At 36.7% G+C, this 21,703-nt stretch overlaps 1 protein-coding gene and 1 long non-coding RNA gene across 3 annotated transcripts in view; one reads left to right on the top strand and one right to left on the bottom strand.

Annotated features, from left to right (window-relative positions):
- anapc1 (anaphase promoting complex subunit 1) overlaps positions 1 to 21,703 on the bottom strand; it is a 72,134-nt gene that overhangs the window by 18,609 nt on the left and 31,822 nt on the right. The window contains exons 22-38 of one of the 2 annotated variants that reach the window (XM_079854948.1): positions 19,132 to 19,210; positions 17,596 to 17,632; positions 17,395 to 17,468; positions 16,615 to 16,793; positions 15,547 to 15,773; positions 13,089 to 13,207; positions 11,942 to 12,213; positions 9,178 to 9,412; positions 8,956 to 9,047; positions 6,412 to 6,546; positions 5,745 to 5,827; positions 4,854 to 4,932; positions 3,025 to 3,099; positions 1,582 to 1,652; positions 1,294 to 1,384; positions 1,154 to 1,207; positions 878 to 1,071 (exon numbers count right to left, since the gene is read on the bottom strand). In XM_079854948.1, the coding sequence (XP_079711074.1) occupies positions 878 to 1,071; positions 1,154 to 1,207; positions 1,294 to 1,384; positions 1,582 to 1,652; positions 3,025 to 3,099; positions 4,854 to 4,932; positions 5,745 to 5,827; positions 6,412 to 6,546; positions 8,956 to 9,047; positions 9,178 to 9,412; positions 11,942 to 12,213; positions 13,089 to 13,207; positions 15,547 to 15,773; positions 16,615 to 16,793; positions 17,395 to 17,468; positions 17,596 to 17,632; positions 19,132 to 19,210 (2,096 nt within the window). The remainder of the gene's footprint in view (positions 1 to 877; positions 1,072 to 1,153; positions 1,208 to 1,293; positions 1,385 to 1,581; positions 1,653 to 3,024; positions 3,100 to 4,853; positions 4,933 to 5,744; positions 5,828 to 6,411; positions 6,547 to 8,955; positions 9,048 to 9,177; positions 9,413 to 11,941; positions 12,214 to 13,088; positions 13,208 to 15,546; positions 15,774 to 16,614; positions 16,794 to 17,394; positions 17,469 to 17,595; positions 17,633 to 19,131; positions 19,211 to 21,703) is intronic. The other variant, XM_079854949.1, reaches the window with a different exon arrangement.
- LOC307148977 lies at positions 16,617 to 18,357 on the top strand. The gene is made up of 3 exons (XR_013819510.1): positions 16,617 to 16,798; positions 17,100 to 17,137; positions 17,365 to 18,357. It is a non-coding gene; the product is annotated as an uncharacterized lncRNA (long non-coding RNA).

Genomic DNA, 21,703 nt, shown 5'->3' with positions numbered 1-21,703 from the left:
ACATCTGCCACAGGAAATCTTTGAAATGTGTGAGGAGAAAGCGCCACATCTTTGTTTGTACAGTCCGGATAGTCACAAGTCCCCACCATTTTCTACAAAGCTTGTACAAACTGATCGCTCTTGGTGAGTAGCTATGTTAGCTCGTTCGTGTAGCTGTTCTGAGCACGTAAACACTGCTGTAAACACTGCCGAACAACTGAAAAAGTGGTGTGCGCCTGCGCAGCTCGCAGCTGGCTGTAGGTAGCGGCAGCGCGCAGTGATATGACGGGGGAGAAAATAGTGCCAAGCCATTACGAGGTCTGACCTCTCCATAGACAACGTTTTAGTGACGCAAATATATCACTCTTTTGAACACATATTGATTTGAGAAGAAAAAAGCTTTATTGCCGTGACCCCAGCAAACTTGCCGGACTAATTTCATCTTGACCAAAACTGGATCGGAGCTCGGCTCACAGGACGCTGTCGGGGGTAAGTCATGGTCAATGCACCACACTGCTTATGGGGAAGCTATAGAGATTCATGTCTAAAATCCTGAACTATCCCTTTAAATGTCCTAATTGAACTAAAGTCTGTGAAACCAGGATGTAGATTTTAAATGAAGATTGAAAGAGTTGTTGGAGGATTATGTTGAAGTCATGTGACCGTGGTGTAGTTCGAAACTTAAGCTTTTCACTTCTGGAAACTATATTTAGGCTTCAAAATTCATAAAAGTTGGGTTCATTTGTGAAAATTATGTTTGATGAACAAAACGTGTACGAATAATCAACCTTTGTCAGTCACTGGCTTTTGGATTATTACTCATAAATAAGCTCTAATGAAAAATATCAGGGTTATGATAAATGATGTTGGTAGAGCAATCATATAAAACTCAACCAACCTCCCTCCGCCCAGGAAGAGCAGGCCCAGGGCCATGTGATGGGCCATGTGGAAGCCATAGTTCATCTCGCCAAAGGTGCGTTTGTGGAGGAAGCGGCACAGCTGCAACACTTTCAAGTTCCCTGAACCGGCCATGACCATAGAAACCGCCAAGAGGACCATGCTCAAGCACGTCTGCAGGTTATACTGCCCTGTCTGGAGGACACCGAAAGTTGTGTGAACTTTGAGAGTTTTGATGGCATCAGGATGGACGCCATTGATGCCAATAAATACTTACTACCGTAGCCGTAGAGGTCGTCAGACACTGCATGAAGTTTCGGGCAAATTTGTACTAAAGGAGAAAGAAAATGCTTAGGATATTCAGAGAACTTTCAGAAAAATCACAAATCTGTGAGGAGGAAGTAAACGTCCTCTTACTAAGCAGTCAAAAGCATCTGAATTTGCAGACCCAGCAAACCGGAATCCCACGGCCAGGCAACCTCCAGCAATTATATAGTCATGAGCTTGACTGTGGAAACATTGACAACTTTATTTCACTCATCAAAGGAAGAAACCCTCAGACTGTCAAATGGAAATTCAAGTCAGACATGAGGAACATTATTGAAAACACCTCCACATGAATGAGAAACAGTCTGTGGGCATAAGGATCTCCTACAAACACACAAGACGATAAAAACAGATCAGTCAGAATCGGATGCTACTCACACTAAGGTCTCCATGTTAAGATCCTCAGAGACGGACGTCTGCTCCTGGTTTCCGATGTTTTCCTTGATGATCTGAAAACATGCATATTTTTAGCTTTAATCGTATTAAAAGGGCCTGACAAATAATGTGTAAGCTCGATGCTAGAAGCCAGCAACAGTAAAATGGAAGACGTTTTATATTTATTTAAAGGGGTGGTTGATTATGATTTCACTTTTCTAACTTTAGTTAGTGTGTAATGTTGCTGTTTGAGCATAAACAACTTCTGCAAAGTTACAACGCTCAAAGTTCAAAGCAAAGGGAGATATTTGCTTTTTAAGGACTACAACAAACGGCTGGTAGAGACTACACCACATTCCTCCCGGGTTAGTGACATCACCAACCCTAACATTTACATAAACCTCGCCTCCGGGAACGCGGTTTATAGATTATCATGACAGAATATGCTAATCAATGACTAGAAGATAACTACACATAAGCTACATAAATTCATCAACTAACCATTCAGAAACATCTTGTTGCTTCTACATGTTGTCACTTCTTCTTGAGTCTCTCCATCATTGTCTGACTCCGGTTTGAACATAAACTTTGACATTTTCAGTGCATGTCTGTGTGAGGTAAAAGGACAGGAGCTCTTGATGCTCCGCCCCCTGTGCCGGGAGCAGCAGCTCATTTGCATTTAAAGGGACACACACAAAAACAGTGCGTTTTTGCTCACCCTCAAAAAGTGACAATTTTAACATGTTATATAAAAATATCTGTGGGGTATTTTGAGCTGAAACTTCACATACACACTCTGGGGACATCAGAGACTTATTTTACATCTTGTGAAAAGGGCATTATACCACCCCTTTAAAGTTTTATGCATTTGTGGTTTCCGTAACTAAGGTATTTAAGGTTAACGATTTTCCATTGACGTGCATTAATAGAATGTTCAGCATTCAACATTCCAAAAACTAACCGTCAGGGATGATGTCATCAATATTTGAATTCTAAATTGTGATTGACATTTTCTTTTTCACATACATATGCAAAAATAAGAAAATAAAAGCAACTAGATTAACAGAAACAGCCAGTTTTGTACAAAACACTCTCAGAGTTCAGGCTGCAGGGCTTCTGAATACAATTCTAAACAAACTGGATAAACTGCAACACCTGCAGCATTGTGAATGTACCTCATTATTAAAAGACACACTTTGAAACATCTCAATAACCTTCCTCTCCTCCCTCCTCTCTTGCTCAATGACCTGCTCACCACCATTACGGCTGAAGTGACCAAACAGTTCCGCTTTTCACAACACATGCGTTGCTAAATATTTGACCAACCTGTGAACTTACAGGGAATGGGGAAGTAAAACCATGACCTGAGGCAAAAATGTGCTTCCTTTTTTGAGAAACTAGTTGGAAACAGAATGCAATGTTGGATTTGTTAGAGCTCTAACATACCTGAGGCACATTACTGGTCACCCAATCAGCATTGGGAACGATCTCGTCCCACATGATAAGACATCTGGCCAGCGTCTGTAGAGAGAACAAAGACACAGCTACTAAACACAAAGAGCTTGCAATGGATAAACATTTTATGCTGAATTGTCAAAAAGGAAATATTTGTACATCCCTTTCTTTAGAAGCATTCATGTTTATTGGTTAAATCCTGTATGGCTCTGTTTCAAAACCTAGTGAGCTAGCTTGCCTACTTGCCAGATGCCTTCTAAGGGGCTGATCACACAAAGAAGTTTTGCATTTAAAAACGTGAGAATGGAATAAGAAAAAAGATTATTAAAAGTTGACCTTTTTTAACTTAGACACGAGATGTGACCGCAAAGGTCAAAGACATCCGTCTAGCGCAGAGGTACATAAACCTTTAACTATGAAGGGGCTAAAAGTCAAACTTGATTTAGGGCTTGATTTTTTTATATTTTCAATCAAATTCATTTATATTTTCCACATTTCAATGCAAAAATCAAACAAAAAATATTTGCGAGTTTGGCAAAAGCATTTTGCTACATTGCAGGAATTTTATTAAGAGTATCCACCTAATTTTACAATGTGGAAGAAAGCTTTAAAAAATGTTTGTGAATGTGCGAGACTTCCGATTCATTAGCAGTTATAGATAAATAACAATAATAACAAAGTGCAGTAAAAGGTCAAACTATTTGCGCTAAACCAGTGTGTTTATAATTAACATAATGTTGTAAGAAATAGCAGTTTGTGGTATCAAGCAGCATAACGAGCTGTTTTGTACAGCTAAAAACAACTGAAAGCGGATGAGGCCAGGCACAAAGTTACAAATAACCATGCAGCTCTTACGTTAAAAATAAGGTGGATAAACCATTTCTCACATCATTTATAATAAGATCATTTTTATTGATACCAGTACAGTATAAACGACCATCTGGGATGCTGTTTTCACAATGCATTATAGGATTGACTTCTCAGCAAAGAATTTAAGGTAAGAATAAGGTAAGAAGGGCTTCTTAAATTACTACCTTTTGGAAGTCTATGAAGGCAGCATTAAAGTCCTCCTGTAGTCTATAATTTTATCCCTTAAAACTCATCTTTGATCACCAAAATTACATTTAAATATTTTTTCCTGTGAAATAAAATAATAAAATAGCTTGAATGTAACTCTACACCATTGGCTTCATTTAGTATACGTGGAACCATGAATATGCAAATAAGGCCTATAGTTCACAACACCGTAATATACATCATATATAAAATTCACCCGCTATATTGCTAAATGTACCCGATTTTTCATATCAACAGAAAAATATACTGGGATAACCTGGCATCTCTTGAGACTCCCCTGCTTCGCAGCAGTTAATGATATGCTAAACGCGCACCCTCGAGATGGGATTGGTTATAACATATTTTTGACGTCAGAAACACCAGCGATTTCAAAGCGTGTTTTTGAGACTGTCTTTGGTTCACTGCAGTTTTAAGGAGAAAATACTCAGCAATGGTGTTGACTGAAGAATTTGCACATGTTTTGTCTTAAAGCATATTAAAAACACCACATAGACATAAAACAACATTAAAAAACTTGATTTTCAACACATGGGGTCTTTAAGGTTTTGGAATAGTGCCAGAAAGGAAGTGACCTTCCTGTTGGTTAACAAGCACAGCGGGCTAAAATGAGCCCATATGTGGCCTAAAAAACCATCATAAAACATGAGAAGCCTTGGTAAAAAGTGTGAATGAACCCAACATGAGGTGATAATGTGCAAGTCCCCCTGAGCCCAGAGGCTGTCGGCCCTGAAACGCTCTCTCACCCTCAGCAGCAAAAACTCAGGCTTGATGAAGTCCAGCAGGAACATGGTGTCTGGGGCTTTCAGCCAATCAGCTATAGACCTGGAAGAGTCCAGAGAGACAGGTGTGAATGTGAGAGAGAAGACAAGCTGAAAGAAGCCAGCTTCAATCTTGCACTGCTCTTAAGAACTGAGGAAGATGTCTACCTTTTTTTACACAAAGCATTATATTTTATACTTAATTAAAGGCAAGGTGTGTGATTTTTGGGATTTTAAAATACCCTTTTTATCCTGGTTTATTGCACAGAGACAACTATAATTTGAAAGTTGACTTTCTGAAGAGTGTAACACTGTGACTCTAGCTCTATATGTTTGAAGGGCCCAACAACTTCTAGATCAACCAATGCTGCGGGACTATCTGTTTGCTCAACAATGGAAGACAAAAGAGGGCAGAAGGGTCTTGCTGCTGCTAGAGTGTTTTTTTAGTTAACTAAAACTATTAAAAATTACTTTTGGTAATTGAAATAAAGATGAAATAAAATAAAAATTTAAATATTAGATGAAAAACTGAAACTTAAAAAAAAACTTAAAAATTTGAAATGTTACCAATTAACAAATAAAATATGTTTAAATTGAAATAATAAAAGGCAAAAAACAAAACTGAAAAAGCTATATACAGTAGATATGTTTAAAAGTAAAAACTAATAAATATGACATAACAAAATTATGATATTACAAAATAATAACATTAAACTTAAAATATAAAAATAAAAGCCAATGTTAATAAATATCATAATAGTATATAAATAATGCTAAAATAAGACTGTGCTTGTGGCACAAAAATTACACATTTCACCTTAATGTTAATGGTCAAATAGAACAAAAGTAAGTGAGAAAAAAAAAAAAAACACTCACCTATTATTTGTCTTCAGGTAAATCATGGCTAGAGCAAGCGTCGCACCAGGACAGGTCACGTCCACATTGATAGTGTCACCCTCCTAATAAAAAGAGTTACATTTAATCTGTGTTGCCTTTTGAATATTATTATATAATGCAGTGTATGTTCTGCATACTACAACACAATTAATTTACATTTATTAATTAAATATAATGAAACATGCAAAATATAAATAAATACAAATATTCATATTTTTTTCTGGAAATAGCCTACCATTTATGTGCATGAAAACATACTTATGGGTAATGCACACCAATAATATGAAATGCAATGCTTTGATAATTTATATACATTTATTTTAATCTAATTCTATTTTGTCTACTTTCCTTTTTTTGTCAATTTTCTAAATTTCATGCATAATGCATAAATATATATATATATATATATATATAGATGATGCATGAATATAAAGTACGCATGGAATGCAGCATTCATATAGTTCACTTTGACGTCACCAGATAAATATAGTATGACAGCACATTAGCATTGCTAAACATTTCCTCGCTTTCTCGTACAATAATATAAACTGTTAAGCATGACCACATTAGAGGTGTGGCATCATTCTCAGCGCATAGAAAGCTCCAGATGAATACATGCTCTTTGATGGTAATGTCATGACTCCACCTTGATCTGATAGCTGGGAGACTTGTGTTTCTCTCTGTTGATGCCAGCATGAGTGCGCCGATGGCCTCCTACCATATACTGATAGAGCTGCTCGGGCACGTTCAGGTCGGTCATCCCGATCAGGTTACTGCCGTGCTGCAGAGAAGGAGAGAGCAAACAGCTGGGTGAGCGTGGGAATAACTCCGCTTCCCATCTCTCAGAGATGCACACATTGCATGCTTTTTTGCTGAATGAGCTACAAGCTTTTTCTAATAAATACTACTTCAAATACTAACTCCATCTTCACTTTAATAGTACACTACCTACCACACATACTAAAGGCCCGTTCACACCAAGGACAATAACTATAACCAGATATTAGGTTTACACAGATGCATCAGCAATTATTTTGACTATCGGCCATCAGCCGTTGTTTAAAAACAGCCAATGATCAGCGCTGATTATATCATGGCAATCAAAAGGGGGCTGAAAAATGTGTCAGACTGAAACTCTGTGTATTACTCTGAAATACTGTGTGTGAAGAAAATATCTTGTGTTGAATTTCAGGCTGTCGAAGTTAACATGACAATAATGCATTAACAGTTAAATAAATAGTGACGTAAAAGCAGGCTTTGTTGGACCCTATGAATCACCCGTAGTTCAAGCCAGAGCCGCCAGCTCCGTGGATTTTCCCTACACCAAACATTATTTGTAGTGCCTCCCATCCAATAATCGCAAAGAGCTTTGTTACTTCTGATAAGAAACAAAATCTCAGCTTTCAAATTCTGTCCATTTTATTACGAAAGTCAAACAATAAATGGTGTTTTGATGCTCTTAAATGTGACGTGACAGATCGCTGTAGCGCCTCAGTTAAAGCAGCAGTCTTTTCTTTTCTTCCACTTTAATACAAGTTAGAGCATGAAAAAACATGCATGAATATTAAAAGGTATGTTGAAAGATATAGTAACTTACCAAAATGAATCATAACTCATGTAATCACTCAATCTGTGTTTCAACCGCAGAAAGACGTCAAAAAACAGCTTGTGAACTATATGCAACATTGCATTTACCTCAGGAAAGTTGTTCGTTAGTTAGCAATAAAAAAACACTAGAGAGGAGATTATTTACTGTTAGTGTATGTTTAAATACATTTGTCATGAAGACTAGTATTTATGAAGTTATGAAATTACCTTACGTGCAACTGAGCTGTATACAAACATTTGTAATTATTATATCTGAAAATAAATAGCATTTGAATATAATAGTTTGGGCTCTGTTGTTAATTTTAACCTCTAATATTAAAAGTATTGTACCAAATGAGAGGGTTCACTATATAGTTTAAAGCATTAGTTGGGTGGGATTTCCTTTACTTAAGAAAATCAAACGGTATCGGCAGAGAAATCTAGTATCGTGCATCTCCCAGATATAGTTCTAAAACTCGTTCTAAATATAACAGAATAGCCATAATAATAATAATAATAATAATAATAATGTCCATGCCACAACTATAATGATAACGGCACAGGTAAACAATATGATTGGAATCACTTTCAGAACTGTTTTTTTTTTTCCAGCTGATGAGCGATCAGCCAATCAGAATCTATCCTGCTTAAAGTGGAAATAAACAGAACGATATTGTCCACTTGCTAATATAGTTATCGTTATTGGTGGGCGCATCAATAACGTCACTCTAACATAACGTCTTTTCTATTACATAAGTTGTGTGCAATACTGTACAGTATATGTTCTATTTACTTAATAACAGTAATAACTTTATATTTTTAGATATATATAATTATTTACTTAGTTCTTACAAGTCAAACATATCCAACTGCTGCTACACACTTTATGTATTACCTACTTATTTAACTTTCAATTCTGTTTTTACTCTTTGTACTATTGTCGGTATTTATTGTCAATATTTACTGTTGACTATTTTAGTCCTCGGGACTAGTTGCGTCCCAAATGACGCACTATACACTTGTACACTATGTACTCAACACTCATCTGTGTAGTGTATGAACTTTATAAGATTGTTTTTTCATTCAACATCAGAGTCTGATAACTCCTCCACCTCCGTTACGTAATTAAAGCTGCAACGGTTGAGTGAATGAAGTGTCTAACATTCCACACTTAGGTTTTTTTTGGGGGGTTAATTAAGTTCATCATCCAGGTATTTAAAGTGCATGTTTTCAGTTTCGGAATTTTCAGTGTTAACACACTACTTGCACTATTTATTCTACAAAACGGCATAGAACAATGCACAAGTACATGAATTGGGACGCACCAATTGTCTACTACATGCGTCACTGTAGTTTCCTGAAGGAACTGTGTTTTGTTTTTATCCACTGCCTTGCAATGCGCTTAAAATTACAACAAATTTGACTGACTTTTCAGAGACACACATTGGTATGTTCACACTGCACATGATCGAAGACAATAATGATACTTTGCGTGAATTTTATTTGGGGCAAATGGATCATTTAGGGATTTTTTTGTTTCTGTTGTTGCTGAGCATTCAAGGAACAAGAAAACATTCAGAAAATGCTTTGGAAACACACTCACCCCAAGGCAGACCATACCAAGCGCCAGTCCCGCTGCTAAAGAGTACGACTCCCTATCCGTACAGTACTCCATCTCAGGACCAGGTGGACGTCCTTGGGAACGACACACAGCTGTTACAGTCTCAGATATAAAACAATTAACTTGATATTCAATCTTGAATGGGCACAAATGAGAACAGCAGCTCATTTTATTTCATGCCAAACCCTGAACACGCATACTAACCGATCTCTGCCAGCAACACCTCGGCATTGTGCCGGTGACCGGTGCCCTGATAAACCAGACCGATGCCGACCACAGCGGCCACTTGCACACTGTGAGGCACGTCGAGCTCGGTGGAGGTGGGCGGCAGCAGTGCGGGGATGTGGATGCTTAGCAGACGAGTGATGGACATGTCCATGGTGCCCAGTTTAGCAGCAGAAACACCCAGCAACAGCCCGATACTTGTCATTTCGTGACCCTGAATCAGAGGAGACAAGATAGAACCATGTCATAATATGTTCATATGTTAGAATATAGCCCAAATTATAATAATATATATTTTATTTATTATTAATATATAATAAATATAATAAAATAAAATGAATGTATGTATGTATGCATGTATATCTGGGAACACTTTGTTCCAAAACCGAAAGAGCACCATTTTAAGCCATCAACTCTCTCCAGTCAAGTAAAGAATGAACTTGCAGTGAGCTATGCAACCGTGGGACTGACATTAACACTTTATTCATTCATTAAAATCTCTCTCGTTCATTCATTTTTACATGTGCATGAAGTAAAACAGGATGTTTTTCTGCCAGATTCTTGTAAAATAGGCAGGAGTACTATCAGAGTCTAGAAAGCCTGGCCGCAGATCTCAGTGTGAGAGCGGGCAGTGAAAACACCAAACTAGCTATAGGCTCGATATAGCTTATAGATTACAGATATGCTCGGCGACCACAGAAAGTATCAACAAAGCCTGGCCTGACTGGAAATGAGAGAGCAGCACACGTTACTGCCCTGTGAACTGTCAGAATGAAACTCAGCTCTACGTTTGACTTTCATGTGAGAAAAACAACAGGATGAGAGCAAAAACCCCAGAAAACATGCAAACCTGACAGCTCCAATGCTAAGAATGGCGAGATAAGAGAATTAGGGGAGGAGGAGGAAGAGGAAGAAGAGATCTTTGGTTTTCAGGAAGAGCCTTGACGATCTCTAGGTCCATTATCGGGAGAGATGCCATCTTGGCCTTTAAAAAGAAGTTCAATTAAGTGCAGCCCACTTCAAGACTACTTCATCACAAAGTGTCCAATTCTCATTAAGCGAAAGGTAACTTTTTTAATAACTTCTTCAATTCAATTGAAAGCCATTATGCTAAATTGGTCTGGTTTTGTTCTTCTGAATAACCACTAGAGTTAACATCGCCCGCAACTCCTGATTCCCACATAGATCTCCATTATAGATAAGCACAGGTGACTCATGTAATCTAAGGTGAATCATTTTGTTAGCTACACATGAATGTTTGGATTCGTCACATGCTGTATGGGATACATTATCTGGGTTATCTTTGGGGAACATCTGCGGATGTCTTACAGGTAGTTACAGTAGATTTTGTGTTACATTTGCAGTTGTTTATTACAACAACAAAAAACAGGGCCTTAGGTCCCATCTGAAATGTGTGGGTGGACAATATGCAAATTATTTAAGATGCAAATTAATTACGAGATAATAGCTAAGTTTACATGGACGCCTTTTGTTTCAACAGGAACGAAATCATTCCGATTGATGAATCCGAACATACTCCTTACATGATCGCTAAATAAAATGACTGGGTTATATGTAACAAACTTCAAATCGGAATTGATTTTAATTGTACACACACTGCACGAAAATACTGAGTTTTCCGATGTTATACTAACCTATCTTCCTACCACAGCTTTTCTCTTTGTAATAAATATATTCATCTATTACCGGTCCTTATTAGGAGACGACGAGCGCAAAACTTTCCAGTTTTGGTTTTCAATCCGATCAAGTGTTTACATGCCCTATCAAGCGGATTAGAAAAGGTTTAAACCACCCCTTACAATCCAAATGAATTTTTTTGGATTTGACCAATTCATTGCGATTGACGTATTTACTTGTGACTTTTTTATTCAGGCTGTGCTACTGGTCTGATTATAATTGGATTATTAGGCTCCATGTAAATGCTGCTAATCTGTTAAAAGGCACTAGCCAAGGTAGTGTGCTTACACGATTTAAAGCTGCTTTTGTTTTGTTTTTTGCACTGTGGATAATACAAAATATAATGATTATCTCCCAGAAAAGTGGAGGAAAAAGAGCGTGGACCCCAGGTTTATCATTAACTGAAACTAAAGCTTATTAAAAAAGTGCGCCGACATGTAGCGCTGTTGTGCTTCGGGCGACCCGAGTTCGAGTCCCGGCTCGTGGACCTCTCCCGATCCCGTCCCCCCTCTCTCTCCCACCTCACTTCCTGTCTAGCTACTGTCCTATCCTAATAAAAGGCAAAAACGCCAAAAAATAAATAAATAAATAAATAAAATAATAATAATAATAATAATAATAATATATATATATATATATATATATATATATATATATATATATATATATATATATATATATATATATAAACACATATATATATATATATATATATATATATATATATATATATATATATATATATATATATAAACATATATATATACATATATATATGGCGTTTTTGCCTTAAACTATTAAACTATTATTGTTTTTATAAATAATAGCATATATATATATATATATATATATATATATATATATATATATATATATATATATATATATATATATGCTATTATTTATAAAAACAATAATAGTTTAATACTAAAATAACACTGGACCCTAGAGAGTGACATTGGTCCTGTTGCCCATTCGCCGAGTTATAACTCATTGCGTTTTCACTCACGATATAACCATCATCCCATCTGAGGCTGTAACTGACCTTGGTGAGGTAGTCATGGATGTTAAGTGTTGCTAGTTTGGTGAGGTGGCCGTTGAGGCCCAGGGCCATGAGGAAGCCAGCATACTCGTTAGCCAGGTCAGCACTTTTGGGTTTGTTGTAGGCAATCCAGGCTGATTCCACCTGGGACGCAGGGGCGATCTTAAGACCAGCCGCCACTCCATTATGAAAGCTGGGCCAGCTGGTCATGTTGGGCGGCACATCGATGTTACCGCTGTTCAGGTCCACCATGGTGTTCCTGGGAGGAGCACGGCCTGGTGGAGAAGACAAATGAGAGGGGAGTTTAGTTACTGCATGGCTTCTATGGTTTAACAAAGATAACACATCAAAAATGGTGCATTTTACAGGGGGAAAGTGAGTAGCAAGTAGCTAGTAAATTGCAGAGGAAGAGGTTTCTTATAAAATGACACCCTAAAGCAGTTTCCATTCATTTGCTTTACATAGTTTTAACGTAATCAAACTAATAATCTTAATGTGATGCATATGTGTCAGTCATACATAAATTAAACGGGTAAGATTTCTGTTATAGCACTCATCAATATCATCGATAAATCCAATTTGTTTCAGTCTCATATATTTTAACTAAATTAATATTGCTTGCTCGACAACTGAATAAATGCATTTTGAAAATATGATTATATACAAAAAAATCTAATACATGCAAATAGTTAAAAAATAAACTATGCCGTTTTTTGAAAAAAACGTATCCGTTTGTTACCCGTTTGATTTGACCAATATGCATTTCAAGTTTTACAGTTTGTTTATGTTAAAATCCAAATGGATGAATAATTGATATGCAATTCAAATACACGTCTTAAATTAGGCCTAAATATTTATTATTGAGAGTGGTTAACAGAGCGTTGGAGGTCTGGGTAGTCCAAATTGGAAACATCTACATATGAAGAATACCACTAAGGGTCCTGGGAAAACATTTTCTCTTTAACTGACATGAAACCGTTGAAGATAGAGTGAAAGATATAACGCTGTGGTAGGAAGGGTCGGATATTTGCATCTTCTGGGCACAGATACTGACAACAAAGTTCAACAGGGCTCTTAAAAACTGTTTGCTAGCGCTGTAAATGTACTCATTAGAAAACTTCAAAGCATGAGTGGTGGTTTATGAGAGTACCAGTCAGGTTGAGTTTGGGCACAGGGAGTGGTTCGGTTGGCACAGGGTGGTATGAGAAGAGTGTGAAGAGTCCTCGGCCCACCGGAAGAGACATGGTGCGCTGGCACAACTGTAGCAGTCTGCAACAAAAATAAGAGCAATGATGATTTTTTTTTAAGATTTCCATAACGTCACTGTTGGGCATGAGAAACCCTGTATCTCTATATTTTGTCATTTTTCTTTTTTCCATAAATCATTACTATTGGTCACCCTTTAAGTCTGTCTGTGGGTTTTGCAAACATTTAACAAATGAAAAGTATTTAAAAAAAAAAAAAAAAAAGCTTGTAACTCCATCGAATCCTCAAACTGTCTGTACAACCTCGTAAAACCTGCATGTTTGTAATGCAAGGGTAAATGAAGAACTGGTTCTTTGAATAAGTACAGCATTTTCTTTACTCAATAAACACTGTATATAGCTTATATAAAGGCTGATGTTTCATGTATTTGAGGAGCGAAGAAGTGCGCATGGAAGTCAAAGCCAGAACGGTTCTAAATGGTGTAAGAGACACATTATTGTTCTATGGGTATTCAATCAATTACATGAGTACAATCTTACCCGAGTTACTTTTAATCCATTTAGTTTTGGACATGTATACATATTTGTGTGTGTAAATCAATATTTTTTATTGCATGTACTAAAAACAGATACTTCGCCTTTAATGTTACTCAATATATGATGCTTTTGACCGAGGGATTAGAGGAGGAGGACTAAGTAATTCCTTCTAAAGAATGTTAAAGTCCCCCTGTGTTTGTGTGTCTATGTGGTGTTTTTAATATGCTTTAGACAAACCTGCTCGATGAATGTACAAATTCATAAGTCAACGCCATTGCTGAGTATTTTCTCCTTAAAACTGCAGTGAACCAAAGACAGTTTCAAAAACACGGTTTGAAATCGCTGGTGTTTTTGACGTCACAAACTACCTTGTAACCAATCAGATCAACGTGTGAACATCAACGAGTGGATCTCTGAGCTGAGTGAGTGAGTGGAGGCGGGGCTCATTTGCATATTCATAGAACAGCGTATACTAAATGAGGCAAGAGTTACATTCAAGCTATTTTAAGGCATAAATACATTTTTTAAAGGAAAAAACGTTTCATTTTGGTGATCAAAGATGAGTTTTAAGGGGTAAAAATGATTGACTACAGGGGGACTTTAACTTAAGAATGTAAGGGGATGAACCTGAAGGTTTCAAGCAGGTCGCTGCCCAAAGGAGGTTATAGCATACATGTAAGGGTTCGGTTTTGACTGGAGATGTAGTAAGTTATCTGAGGCACTCGAATGCAAGGCCTCAGATAACTACCGAGCCCCTCCTTCCATCGCACTCTTGGTAGAAGACTCAGATGTATTGTCCCTTTTATCTCTTTTTTGTCTCTCTCTCATGTTTCAAGTTTTAATCTGCAAATGCTGTGAAAAACAACTTGTGAATAATGCTTCTTTCTGTAGTCAAGGTCGGTAGGCCTGGGAAGAGTCTAGGGAGTCAAATAAAATGTTTAGTTTTCGACCAAATAACAGAAAAAATTAACCCCCACATAATTACAATGACCTTTACAACCTGTACGTTGATGAAAGCCTAATGCGATGCACTTGCTACCTCAGATGCGGCCATTCTAACGATGGTTTGAATGGTCTAACAAAACATGTCTGAAATTTGCTGGTCTAAAACCTTGTACCTTTATTTTAAACTGTTCTTTATTCTAAACTGTTTTAATTATTTTTAGTTCTTTCTCGTTTCTTTATTTTAAACTGTTTTGTATATTCTTATTTCTTCTGATTATTTTTAATAGTATGTAAAGCACTTTGAATTACCATTGTGTATGAAATGTGCTATATAAATAAACTTGCCTTGCCTTGCCTTGCCTGGCCTACCTTCATCTGAACTTGATTTCGGTAAAATGTTAATAATATATTGGCACATTCAAGTGCCTGACTTTGAATTTTAACTCTAAAAACCTTGAATGTAACAGTGTTTAATTACTAAAAAAATAGTCTTTGTTTCCCCCCATTTCCTGAAAAGTAGCATGTATACAAGGTTATACAAAAATACAAGGGTTCCACCTGACAGCGATGATATACACTTTCAGGACACATTTAAAGGCATTTGTGTTTTCTTTCTGTACTTGGTTGTTCTTTACAGATCTTTTCAGAACCCTACATTCTATAAAATAAAGGTTCCTCAAGAGGGTTTTCACCAGCAATGCCAAATAAGAACCATTTTTGGATCCCCAAAAAAAAACTTTCAGTGAATGGCTTTCTTAGTGTGAAGAACATTTTAAAAACCTAAAAAAAAAAAAACTTTTTCGACTATAAAAAACTTTTTGTGGAAGATAAAAGACTCCATGGATGTTAAAGGTTCTTCATGGAACAGTAGATGCCATAAAGAACCTTTATTTTTAAGAGTATCAGACTGAGCTTGCTCACTTGTTCTCTTTCTCCTCAATGTACTCATGGTCACTGACTTCAGGCAGGTGGGGCACATTGACCCGGACGGGTCTGGAGCTCTGGAGCAGACGCCGGACCTCCTGCACCCTGAGATCCTGACTCCAGATCAGCCCCGTCACCTCCGGGCGCAGGTCTGTCATACCGTCCTCCTCCTCATCTGCGTCGCTGGTCACTGGCGGCTCGAGCATTACGTTCAGACCGACAGTCTAGGGCAAACACAAACACACTGAATATACAATGAAAGTGCATTGTTCAATTCATTCAGTTCACATCAGAATTACTGTAATTACACATTCCAAACTTAGAAAATACCCGTCTTAAATACCATATTCAAGTCTTCAGCCCAATTCAGACAGTAGTTGTTTTAACTGGGACGGTAGTTACTTTCAGCACTGCCAGTACCCAGGAGACAACAATTCAAAATTGTTTTTGGAAAAGCCAATAATAGTTTTAAAAATCTTTTTTGACCCCTGAAAAGTGTCCTAGGGTTTCTATTTGATACTTTGCATGAAAACGAATATGCAAGAATGAAGACAGGAATAATATAAGTCTAATTTTTTATTTCAAGCACAACCAAAATGAAGGCAACTTCAACAGTTAAAGATAGTTAGGCAGGTTTGTGCATTTCATATAATACTATTGATAGTGTCTTAATACAGGATAGTTTACATTTTATCTAGTTATAAACAGCATTGTTACTGTCCACAAAAACCTTTTTTTTTTATAATTTCCGGTAAGTGAAATAAAGCTAAAATAAAATAAAATAAAATATCAATATTATATGAAAAATCTGACCTTAAAAAAAGTAAAAAAAAAATATATATATATATATAGACTGAAAATATAAAAAATATGATATAAATATAAAAAATATTATATGAATATAAAAATTATGATTTAAATAATGCTAAAATAAATGCATAAAATACAGGTCAACAGTTGAGTTCAGAACTAAATGTGTTGCAATACATGTACAGCTCTGACCAAACATGCCATTCAAACTGCAAAGCAAGATCTTGTTTCTTTACATTTGATTAACTTTCTTACAGATTTACGATTGGCCAGGGTGACTTTGTGAGCTTGCTTGGTCAGGTCCTGTCGTCCAATCAGAGCGCAGACATCCTCAGACCAATCAGAGCAGGGGTGTTCTCTGCACTGGTAGATGGCGTCTCTGATTGGCAGAGCCACACCAAACGGAACCGACTCCAGATCCTTCAATGTAAATCCTGAGGTAAAAAAACAAGCATGTAAAATAGTGTACAGTCACATGCCCCTCGTGACAAGCTTGGCTTAAAGTTCAAATATAACTAAGCTAACATAAACTAAGGTAAACAAATGCTGCAGGATCTGAGAAGTCTGTTTTTTAACCCTACATTCTGGGCTAAACACAATAGAAATTTAGGGGGCTTTAGGAGAATAACGATACGTGAATGCAAATGCTAGCTACCCAATTCCGATTTTAATGTGTCAGAATGGAAGTACGCACTGAATTTTTCACCGTGCACTAAAACATCCATGTTTTTCTCTTTCAGGTGAACTGCTGTCATGGCAGAGAACAGATTCATGCTAAGTAAGTTAAAATTGAACCGTTTGCTTGTTTTTAGCTAGCATACTTTAATAACGCATCTGAATTAATGATATTTGAAGGAAACTATCACCCCCTTGAATACTGAGGTTTGTTACCACCGGAGAAACAACAATGCATATTGAGTATGGGACTACATGTTTGTGATGTGTCAGCCAATCATATGCATTTGCAAGTGTGTACTTGTGTTGAGTATGTTTTTGGATCAACAGGTTGTGCCGTGTTTCTGGAATGGCTCTGACCTGCAGAGGTCAACCACACCACCAGCTTCTCCGCCAGGCATCCAGATGAAGGTGCGGGCTTCACGCTGCTCTGCCTGTGGAACACACCCGACAATCAAACACACTGGAGGAACTAAATCAGCTGACTAGAACTGATGAGCCGAGACTTATCTAGAAAAAACAAACATAAGGCACATGACAGTATTCCTGAACCACAGGTACCTTCTCAGAAAAGGATCACTCATATTCTTCTTTTGCCCTGTGAAAACATGAACCAACAAAAACAAACTTTTTATTCTTCTTTTTCACTGGTTTTTGTATTATGAAATCTAATTGGATGTTTTTAGTTACTGTATAATGTTTATGAAAATAATAATACCATTGAAAAGATTAAAGTCAGTAAGACGCCTTTATTCAGCAAGGATGCTTTAAATTGATCAAAAGTGAAAGCAAGGACATTTATAATGCAACAAAAGATTAATATTTCAAATAAATGCTGTTCTTCTGAAAGCAGCACAACTGTTTCAGCATATCAGAATGATTTCTGAAGGATCATGTGACACTGGAGACTGGAGTAATGATACTGAAAATTCAGCTTTGATCACAGGAATAAATTATTTTTGAAAATATATTAAAATAAAAAAATTGCTATTTTAAGCTGTAATAATATTTCACAATTTTATTGTTTTTACTGTATTTTTCATCAAATAAATGCAGCCTTGATGAGCATAAGAGACTTCTTTCAAAAACATTTAGTCTTACCGACCCCAACTTTTTGAACGGTAGTGTGATTTCAAGGGAAAAAAATGCTAAATATGCTGGTCATTTTATAAGCACGGTTGTGATGCACATACAGTATATATTTATTTCATAAATATTATTTAAATCCACATTAGTCTGCATAGGTGCCGATACGGAAACAGATAATCAGTGTTTATTTTGTTCCACACCCTGTCTGTCTAAAATAAACTAGATTTGATCTACAAATATAATATTTGAACTGATTACGGTCAATTTGATTTGTTAATCATTTAAATAACTTGGCACGATTAAAGCAGATTCTTGTGAATGTCTCTGGGAATCTCTTTATTTTTTAGCTACATATATTTTGCCACTACAGCACCACAAATCATGAAACATAGACAAAACCAACTTCTGTGCACTTAGAAACATAAATTGCAGCATTTAATTTAAGAATTGATTTACACAAATTCTATCTTCATGGAAAGAGCACATTATGTGGAAAATTATTTCACTATTCTTAAATAACCCAAGAAAAATACCTATTTTATAACAATGGATTTACACTGAAAAAGCAGAACTAAATTTTCAATTTAGTCCAGCCTAAAGATTAGAGCGACTGGTTCATTTTTAGTGAACAATCTGTAGGTGACATAGTTCGAATTCGACATGCTTCGAATTTATGGTATCAGTATTGGTCAAAATTTCTATATTTGTGCATCCAAACCATGTTTGGCATGCTTCTGTCATGAGTGACAATGCAGGTGACCTTAGGATATAGAAATATAGTGGCTAGCATAGTTCATGTTTGTTGGTTGGATTCCCTGTGACGCTCTATTAGCCGCTGGAGGTTGTTGGCATGGTCCTTCCTCTGTATAGATCAGCCCTAAATTTAGCATCCAAACCATATGTGTAATATAATAAATAAATAAATGAATCCTCTTTTTCACTAGTGTACTTGCTTGATGGTAAAGACGCCCTCAATAGCCTCTAATCTCACACACACGCAGAGCCCACCTGCTGATAGCCTGGAGAGGTACTTCAACATGTTTGTCGAGGTGGCGTCCTCATCTCCAATCACGTACAGGGCATAACTCTGAGAAACAGACAGAGGAAGAGAGTGAGTATTAGCAGTGGGACAGCACCTGTGTGGTTTTGGTTTGCTACTGTCATGACAGTCACTCAGTCTGGTCATGTGAGGGGAGAATGAACATGTCTCATCATGAAGTAATGCAGGAGCGCAGTCATTAACCACACGCGTCACAACCGCAGCACGCAGGTAATACAGCGCTCATTCAGAACATCATTTTCAAAATCAATCAATTTCATTTCAAATGAGGAATCAGAATTAAAACTATTTAGAAATATTTTTAAACAGCAAACTGATAAAAATGACAAAGACATCATAGCTAAAATGCAATTGAGTTGCAAATTCCTGTGCTGTTATTGTTCACTTAAACCATTACAATGGATTTTCTGTTAATTGAAATAAAGCTGATGTAAAATAAAATAATTACATGCAAAACTTAAACTAAATGAACACTTTGAAATGTTGCCTTTCTTGGCAACTAGCTGAAAGATGTTTAGGGTGATTACTGAAGTAAATTTAAACTGAAATAAAAAATAAAAAAATAAATTATCATAAATAAACAAAAACTAATAAAAATGACGTATTACCAAAATACAGTTGAGGATTTCAACAGGAAGACAGTTTGGATTTAGTCACAGCATCAGATGTTCAAGTATTGCACACAAAGTCTGCTGGGATTTTTAACTAAAGGTACACAATGGAACTTTTGGCCCTCTAGCGGTTAAAAAATGAAACTGCATGTATTTTGAGGAAGAACATTGTTTTGGTTGTGCTTCGGCTCTGCGTGAACAGATTGGATAAAGCATCAAAGGCAGACTAGATAGATAGTTTCAAAAGAGTCTAACCACAAAGTCTCAGTGATATTCTGGTGTCTATATATAACGCTTGACTCTCCTCTTTAGTGTCTAAAGAAGTATTTCTCCTGTTTAAACATCCAAAAAGTCTGATAGCTTAGAAAAGTAATAGCACCCCTCTCCTCAAAACCTGCACAACACGACTGCAACTCTACGCATGAGCCATAGTGATGCTGATGCTTTCCTTAGCAATTACCACAAAATGTAATGGGGAGAAAGAAAGGGGTTGAAAAAGAGAGAGAGAAAGACAGGCAGAGAGAGAGACATACGGTGGTAGTTTAAGTATAGAGGGATTAAATGGATGCTCTAATGTTCTGGACTCTAACCTAAGGGACGGGAACGGTGGGGTAAACACAGCCCATAATTGAGTAACGATTTGTCAGTACCTCAGTAGGGTTGTGCGTCACTTCACTTTGCCTGATGGAAGGAAGTACAAAACAAACACACACACACACACCATGGCACCCGTGACCCCTCGTATCGCCCTCTCGAGTGATTCAGCCAACCACTTCCATGGACTAATTAAGGTGGGGCATCACTCCCGCTCACAGGACATGGAGGACGCCCAGGGACGACTCGCTGCTCGCAAAATGTCATTATGATTAGCTTGCAGCACTTTGCCATCTAACTGCTTGACATTTCCACAGAACATGTGTGTGAGTTAAGGGCATGACACACAGCTCCTCTGCTCACTGTTAACGCCCCCTGTTGGGCATCACCAGCATTCAAGTGATTACATACACAACCAATCAAATGTATGAGGACAGCATGATTTCGTTTTATAGAATATAACACTTTTTTTCAGCAAGGATGCATTAAATTAATCAAAAGTGACAGTCAATTTCAAATTTACAAATAAATTCTCATTTCAAATAAATGCTGTTATATCGAATATATTTAATATATATAAATATATTTCTATTCATCAAAGAATCCTGAGAATTTTTTTTATGTTAGTTACACAAAAACATAAACATTTACTTTGATAATAATCAGAGATGTTTCTTGAGCAGCAAATCAGCCTATTGGAATGTTATTTTGTAACAATATTTCACAATATTACTGTTTTTACTTTTTTTTTTTTTATCAAATAAATACAGCCTTGGTGAGCCGAAGAGACTTTTTTCAAAAACACACACACACACAAAAAAAAAAAGGACCCCAAAATGTATTGGGAGTGACAACCACATTTAAATGCAAGAGTCTATCCCCTAAATAACCATAAAATCAATCTCTAACCACATGTTATCAGTCACCAGTCAGTAATGATAGTCATTTTAGTTTCACAAACTGTTGCACAAAACTTAATTTCGAGGTGGACTTCACTGAAAGTAATGACAGCCTGCAGTTTAGAAAGTGAGTCAGATAAACACTCTTGACTGATTCAGTGAATTCACATGAACCCCGGTACACTGATAACTCAGCTTATTGAAATAACATGTTGCCCAGGTTTACACGCAAACCAATAACCTGACAACGCAAGTAAACCGCATTTATTTATCACTTTATTACTAAATCAGGTTATTTCCCGGTAGTGACGTCAAAACTTAATAATTTGAGTATCTGAGTATTTCATTTGTTATGTCGGTATGATGGTAAAATAAAGAATTAAAAAAAAAAAATCGCAATATTAAAAATATTAAAA

Source organism: Squalius cephalus (assembly GCF_949319135.1).
Source record: "Squalius cephalus genome assembly, chromosome: 21".
Lineage (NCBI taxonomy): Eukaryota > Metazoa > Chordata > Actinopteri > Cypriniformes > Leuciscidae > Squalius > Squalius cephalus.
The sequence above is the reverse complement of the archived record's forward strand: the minus strand, read 5'-3'. Positions and strand labels throughout refer to the sequence as shown.